Source organism: Arachis duranensis, chromosome 3 (genome assembly GCF_000817695.3).
Source record: "Arachis duranensis cultivar V14167 chromosome 3, aradu.V14167.gnm2.J7QH, whole genome shotgun sequence".
In the NCBI taxonomy this organism is placed as follows: Eukaryota; Viridiplantae; Streptophyta; class Magnoliopsida; order Fabales; family Fabaceae; genus Arachis; species Arachis duranensis.
In genome coordinates, this window is record NC_029774.3 from 912,898 (window position 1) to 920,466 (window position 7,569).

The 7,569-nt window shown below is 33.1% G+C and overlaps 2 protein-coding genes across 5 annotated transcripts in view; both read right to left on the bottom strand.

Moving 5' to 3' along the window:
• The window catches only part of LOC107476470 (uncharacterized), an 8,587-nt gene extending 4,985 nt beyond the window's left edge, over positions 1 to 3,602 (bottom strand). The window contains exons 1-3 of one of the 4 annotated variants that reach the window (XM_016096288.3): positions 3,063 to 3,602; positions 1,218 to 1,403; positions 367 to 408 (exon numbers count right to left, since the gene is read on the bottom strand). The gene's annotated coding sequence lies outside the window, so the exon portion shown is untranslated. Of the gene's footprint in view, positions 1 to 366; positions 409 to 1,217; positions 1,489 to 3,062 lie in introns of all 4 variants that reach the window. The other 3 variants (XM_052259310.1, XM_016096290.3, XM_016096292.3) reach the window with 3 other exon arrangements.
• Positions 3,603 to 4,143: 541 nt separating this feature from the next.
• On the bottom strand, positions 4,144 to 6,018 carry LOC107476528 (uncharacterized). The gene has a single exon (XM_016096345.3). It carries the CDS (start codon positions 5,971 to 5,973, stop codon positions 4,228 to 4,230), a length of 1,746 nt encoding a protein of 581 aa, XP_015951831.2. The 5' UTR covers positions 5,974 to 6,018; the 3' UTR covers positions 4,144 to 4,227.
• Positions 6,019 to 7,569: the final 1,551 nt, after the last annotated feature.

The window sequence follows — 7,569 nt, forward strand, 5'->3', positions numbered from 1 at the left end:
GTTGTCCTTTAAGTTAATTTTCAAGAGCCGTGTAGGATTTTTTCTCAAAATGATATAATCTCATCCAAATACAAATTCAAAATTCAAATAACAAAAAGAAATATCCAATATCAATGTTAAAGTTTGTCATCAATTTTCAAAATCCGCAAAAATCTATTCTTGGTAATTTAAAACAAGAAAGTAGAAAAAAAATTCTGCTTCAAGTTTTGTGAATGGCTACTTCAATAGGCAAGGAGACAACGGTGAAACAACAGAAGATAATCATAATATTAGTCTATGGTTAAATACTTATTGGATATGAATCAAAGAATTCATTCCATAGTGCAGACCGGCAATCAAAATCAGAAAACATGAACCCTGAATAACCTTGAGAGAGCTCTGTTAAATTCTGGAACCACAAAACACCACCTGCACAATATATGACCAGCTTAAATTATTTGCCTCTGTCTATGGTGCATCAGTGCATGTATCCTCCAAACCCAAATATAAGATGCATTTCGTCTTTGGATTACATTATTATATTTTGCTGTTATCATTCAAATTTCTCTCATCATGTTAGATATATTTTCATGATATTATTCAGCCATTTATGGAACTAGAACCATTGAAAAATTAATTTTGCAGGATTCGAAGTTACATAAAGTAGAACTAAATAGCAAAAAAAGAAAAACACACAAACAGAAAAAATAAACCAATATAAGTTAATGATTAACAAAACAAACTAACAAAAAACTAAATTCAACTAATTATACCAAATTAATACTGCCTATGTAAGAATCAAATAAATTAATATTAAAAATTAAATCTATTCTTATAGCAACACATTCAGCTCATTGATAATTTTGATCAACAAATTTATTTATAATAATTTGCCGCTACAAAAAATTTAGCTAAGTGATTATCTAAGCAAGATAGCAACAAATTCAACTCAGTGATGTTTTCCTGCGGAAAAAAATTAGCTCAGTGATATGTTTAGCAACAAAAGCTCGTTGATAATTTTCAACAACAAATTCAACTATGGTAACAAAAACTTTTCTTTCAAATATGATTTACAGCAACAAAAAATGTAGCTAAGTATTATTTCAGCAAGACAGTGATGATTTTCAGCAGTAAAAAAATTAGCTCAGTTATATTTTCAGCAACAAATTCAAGGTGTAGTGATGATTTAAAGCAACGAAATTGAAAAAGAAAGAACAGAGCAATTTGTTGGAACTGACCTGCCCAGGGACTAACTGACGGTGAAGGAATCTGACCAACTGGCGGCTGAAGCAAGAAGAGACAGAGGTGACCAGCCGAGGGACCAGATGCTGGTTCAGTCTGCTTCTGCCGCCGGCGAAGACGAGCGCAGGGAAGGCAGCGAGTGAGTGAGAGACGGCGGTGACGACATAGAGCGCGACGACGAGCTTGAGTGCGAGACAGTGAGTGAGTGAGTGAGTGAGTGAGAGTGTGATGAGAAAGAGACTCGTCAGAGAAGAGACACGTTTAGGGCTTCAGGTGAGGGTCATCAAATTAGGGCATTTGAGGGGTTGACGACGCCGTTTTCATTTTTCTTTTTTTAATTTTAAATTTTTGGCGGGTCTGATGCTTTGACAGTTCAAATTTCAAATAGTGATTCGGTTCGAATTAATTTAGTCATTCCGATAATAAACGATAGATTATAGATATGTATGTTCTTCTGTCGATGAATAGTGGATGTCAGCGCGGGAAGGAGGCGACGACGGCGACCGGAAGGAAAAGAGGCTGGAGAACTTCACTGCTAGGAGCAAGGTTCTGAAAACCGAACCGATCATCGAACCGCTTTAGTTACTGGTTCACTGGTTCATAGGTTCAACCGTTTCGACCGTGGTTGAACCGAAAAAACCGTTTTAATAAATAAAATATAAATAAACATATTAAAACATAATTATATTCTAACATAAACTTTAAACTATCATCCAAATTAAAAGTACTACATAAACTATAATGTTATGATCTCATTCAAATACAAACTCAAAAGTCAAATAATAAAAACAACTAACCAAACATAAAACGCCAACATCCAATTGACTCAAGTTTGTCATTCAATCTTATTAGTCATTTGGAATTTTCATGAGATCAGCTTGACTTATTCCGTTGGACAACTTTTAGTAAGGTATAAATCCAAGTCAATATATGGAAATGCAAACCAAAAACTGAATGTTTGCAAAACATTTCATTGATCAAATGCTGAAATGCGGTGAGATCAAATAACAACCAGCAAGCATCGCAAAGCAAAAGTGCAAAACAATCATATTCATCTTGGAACCACAGAACACAACCCTACCCTAATCAATTAATCAATCAATGCTTCAAAAATTAATCATGCTTCAAGCAATCAACAACAAGGTTTAGAACCAACAATTAATCAATGTTTCAACAATTATTATTACAAAAAATCCGAATAGAAAATTCAGCAACCCAATAACAAAAAATAAAGACAATCTCAATCTCAAGAATCACAATAACACCAGTAAATTAGCAAATTAACAATTTGATAAGAACAAAGCAACCCAATAATCTCAATTTCAACTTTCAAGAATCACAACAATTTAACGAACCAACAAGTACAAAATCCAAATAGAAAATCCAGCAACCCAATAACAAAAAACAAAGACAATTTCAATCTCAAGAATGAAGAATCACAATAACAGCAACAATTTAGCAAATTAACAATGTGAGAAGTGCAAAACAACCCAATAATCTCAATTGCAAGAATCACAACAACTATTTAACGAATTAACAAGTACAAAATCACAGGTTCACAAGAACCCACAGCAAATCATTCCAACCCAATAATCTCATAAGTCAAAATTATTCGATAATAATTCAACCTAGTAACAAGTTACAACAACAAAATTCACAACTTAACTAACAATAATTATTCATAATTATTCAACAATCATTCAACAAAGTTCACAGTTCAGTTCACAGTTCACAGAAAAATAAAAAATCTAAATCATAACATAGCTCACAGTTCACGGTTCACAATTCACAGAACTTCACAGTAACAACAAATTATTCAATTATAGTTAAAAAAAAATTACCTAGAAGCTAGAAACCTTGAACAGAGCATGCAAGAGGAAGACACCACGACAAGTTTCACCTTCGAATGGGCTTCGAACGGCCTTCGAACAGGCAGTGGCTGCAGTGGACCAGAGCTGGCGCCGACGGACAGTGACTGCGCGACTGAGGCTTCCACGTTCGCCCGGTGGCTGCGCGATGGAGAGGAAGGAAGGTTGCGACGGCTGCTGCGCGATGAAGGGGAGGTGAGGAAGCAGGCGGTGGCTCTTCGAAGCTGGACGTTCCGACGGCGACGATAGCAGGCGGTGGCTGGACGGAAGTAAGGGAGGACCAGGAGCTGTGGACTGAGTGTGAGAGACAGAGAGAGGCTAGCGCGTTCTCAGTTCTCGACGGCTCTGCGGTGGCTCGACGGCGGTGGCTCGACCCGTGTGAGAGTGAGGCGTTGAACGTTCTCAGTTCACTTCACATAATCACCTCTGAAGCAGCTTCAGTGAAGCAGTGAAGCTCGATGAATGAGAAGCAGAGAAGGCAATTAGGGATTTGCTTTGCACATATGGTAACTGATTTAGCCATTTAGGGTTTCAGAGGCAAAAAACGGTAGCGTTTTGTTGCCGCCAAAAAACCGGCCGGATCACGGTTCGGTTCGACCGACCGATTACCGGCCGATTCACCGGTTTAATTCCGTTTTTAGATTTTGCAATTTTGTTAATTGACCGAATCGCTTTTTGGTCCGGTTCACGGTTCGACCGGTTTGACCGGCCAGTTCGAACCGGTTTTCAGAACTCTGCGAATTACATAAATAACGTTGTATGAGAAAAATTAATTATTTTTTATATTAATTACATAAATAGTTATAAAAAACGAATGTAATTAGACGACTATGTAAAATATTTTATACTGTTAATGCATTAAAATTAAACTCTATAAAACATAATAAACTATTTTTTTATAGTTCTAATACTTATTATCAAAAGAAAGGGGGGTTATTCACATAAATTTTTTCCATCTCTTGTCTTTGTTCATGGAATTGTATTTTATGAACATAAGATAAGAATCTTGATATCTTGATATGCACAACAAAACCAAGTCGTAGCATATTTATAAAAAACTACTCCTAGCTAGGTTCTAAATACATACATACATACATACAAAAACTACCTAAGCTACCATGAGAATACAAATTATATTCTACAACCATACAATATGTTGTTGTTTATGATTCTCTCTAAACTTCTTGTATATATCACCCTTGTAGAATTCACTTGTTCTCTTCACCAAAACAAGAGAAGCAAAGGCACCTAAGAGTATGATAGTGGCAAAAATGACAAAAGTGAAATTATAACAATCTATTCCAAAGCATACTAATTCTCCCAGCTCCTCATTCAAACTAAAACTATGATCAATTTTCTTAAGTTGGTTCTTAGCCTCTGCATCATATAAGGTCCCACCAACCAACACATTCATCAAATAAGAACCTATAGGGCTCCCTAGGTGCCAATAATTCAGCAATGCACCATAGTGTTTTAGGCCAAAAATCTCAGAAATTGTGGCAGAAATCAATGGAATTTGAGCACCAAAGCAGAATCCAATTATGCAGCTTGCTATGTATAGTCCACTGTCATTGCTAAGCACAATTGCAACATGACCAATCACCGAGATGAATAGAGAAATTGTTACCAACCATGGCCTAGGTAACTTGTATAGTCCTAACAATGCCTCAGATGCAAAACCAGAAAAAACTCTCCCAAAGAAGTTCCATACACTTACTAGAGATACAAAATACTGAGTTTTAACCTTTGAGTACCCTAAAGATTCACCAATCTGTCCAAGGTTGTCAATTGCTGCCAAATTAGCACCAAGCCCACATATTGAAACAAAGAATATCAGAAACATGTCAACACTTAAAAGTGCTTGTAATATTGTGTGATCTTCTCCTCTTTCAGGCTTATTCAATATGCTTTTAAAACAAGAATACATTGATGTTGATGTTGTTGGCTCTGCCTTATTGTTATTATTATCATTCTCTTGATTCTCAATGATGACATTGAGATTCTCACTCTCAGCCTCAGCAAGTTTCCATAAGAACAGATCCTCTCTTATGGCAACAAAGAGAGGCAGGACAAGCAAGAACAGAAACATTAGAAATGCAATCAAATGATATGCAAACTTTGAAAGATGACATTCAAACAAGTGAGTAATGGTGATACCCAAGATGAAAGTTGCAAGACCAGTGGCAATGTAAAAGAAATGAAAAAAGGGTCTAGTGTCATTGAATTGTGTTGAAGGCTCAAAGCCTCTAATTGTGAATGCAAAGAGAATTGACACAATAGCTGGAAAAACAGCAAGAGCAAGAACAATAGACCTTGTATCTTGATAATAATAATGAACTGAACAAGAAGCAATAATAGTCTTATGGAATTGTGAGATTATAGCTGCACTCAAACCAACAAAACTCTGCAAGAATCCAACAACAATTCCTCTGTTGAGAGGGAATGTGTTGACACATGAGATCATCACTGATGTTGCTGCAAAATTCTGAGAATGTGTTCCAATCACAAAGTAGAGACACATTTGCCAAACCTCAGGCTTTGGAATCTTCTGTGTTATTGAGAGCCAAACCATGAAGTAACCAACAAAGTTTGTGACAGCTCCAATGAGAAGAATCATCCATGTTGGTGTAATTTCAGCAATTAGCCCTGAGATTATGCCACTGTTTGCACCTAGGTTCTTGAAGAAACCTATTGTGTTGAGGGTAGTTTGGTCATATCCTAATGTTGCCTTAAGATCCTTTGAATACATACCAAACATGTAAGAGGCACCAGCACATGATAATATCAATGATGAACCAAACACCATGAACCATTTACCCTTGTGAAATTGCTTTGCGAAATTACCATGATACCCTTGGTGATTATTATCCTTTGCCACCATCATCTTTGTGAACTATGATCACAAAATTAATCAGTGTTATATATTGAAACAAAATTTGAGTAACTAAGTTGTTTTCACGTTGTTGGAAGAGTGTTATATTAACAAAAATGATCAATGAATTAACCATGTATGCATGCATTGTATGTTGTAATAGTAGTTAGTTGCTAGTAATGAATTATGAACCAATTATGGGTAATTAGTCAGTTTATAATTATTGCTTGTTAATTACTTTTGAAGTAATAATTAAGAGGAGTATGTTGGATGTTATTTTTAGATTCATGAGGTATTTAGTTTATTATTATAAATGGAAAATGATGGTTAAAAAGTAACTTGTAAGTTGTAACTCGCTAGGTTGGTTAGTATGAATTCTAGGATATATGAGACATATAACAAACAAAAATACCAAAAAGACAAAAACGGATTTGTTTTATTGTGTAAAATTAATTATTAAATATTACATATATAATTAAAAAAATAAAGTAAGCCAAATATATTTTTACTCTCATTTTTTATTATACTTTAAATTATAAATGTGAAATTGATATGCATGCATGAAGTATGAGACGATAGTATGGATTACTTTTAATTATGGGTTTATCTATTATGTACTTTTAGGACATATGTTAAAATTATAAAACAGAAAAAATATATTAAAAATATAAAAAATTTAAGTTTTGAATGCATTTATTTTATATTTATTTTGTGTTTATTAAACAAAAAATATTTAAAATTTTATATTAATAGTAATCTTATTATGTGTTTTTAACACGCATGTTAACTAAATATTTTAATTATTTTTATGAATTTTTTATTTATTAAAACCACGAAATAAAAAATTTACAAAAACCAAAGCCATAAACTAGTAATCTTATTATCTAACATTTGAAAATTAGAAAGAATATAATTTATATTCCAATTTCTCGGCTTTAAAAAAATTAAAAATATTATTTGTACACTAAAATTAGCTATTAAAATCAGTCATCAATGTATTTATGTATAAATACATGTGTGGTTTAATTTATTTTTAATGTGTATTTATATTCTAATATATATTTTATATTAATATCTAATTTTAATGATTAATTTGATGTAATTAATGACTAATTTTAGTGTACACCTAGCATAATTTAAAAAGAATATACATGTTTCCACAAGCAATGCAAAGACAAATTTTTTTCATTGAACTTTAATTTTTATTTTTCAATAAATAATAAGGATCATTATATTCTAACTTTAAGGATAGGGAATGCAACCCCTTATTCTTTCTATATTTATTTTCTATCCCTGTGTTTAACAACTCATTCCTATAATAACACAGCTCACTCCTCAATGAAGTAGGGTCAGTCCATATATTATGTTCGTTTGATTTTGATTTGAGGAATATTGAATTGGTAAATGCACAAATTATATAAAAATTATTTGTAGTAGTGTGAAATTGTATGTGTAGAAAAGTCTATTATATAAAACACATCATAATCATTTAAAAAAAATGGTAAATTAATTATTTCATCTGAATTTTGTATATATAGAATAGTATATTTCATATGAAAAAATGAGATTGAAAGTTTACTTTAATTTGTATTTTAATCAAAACGTGTA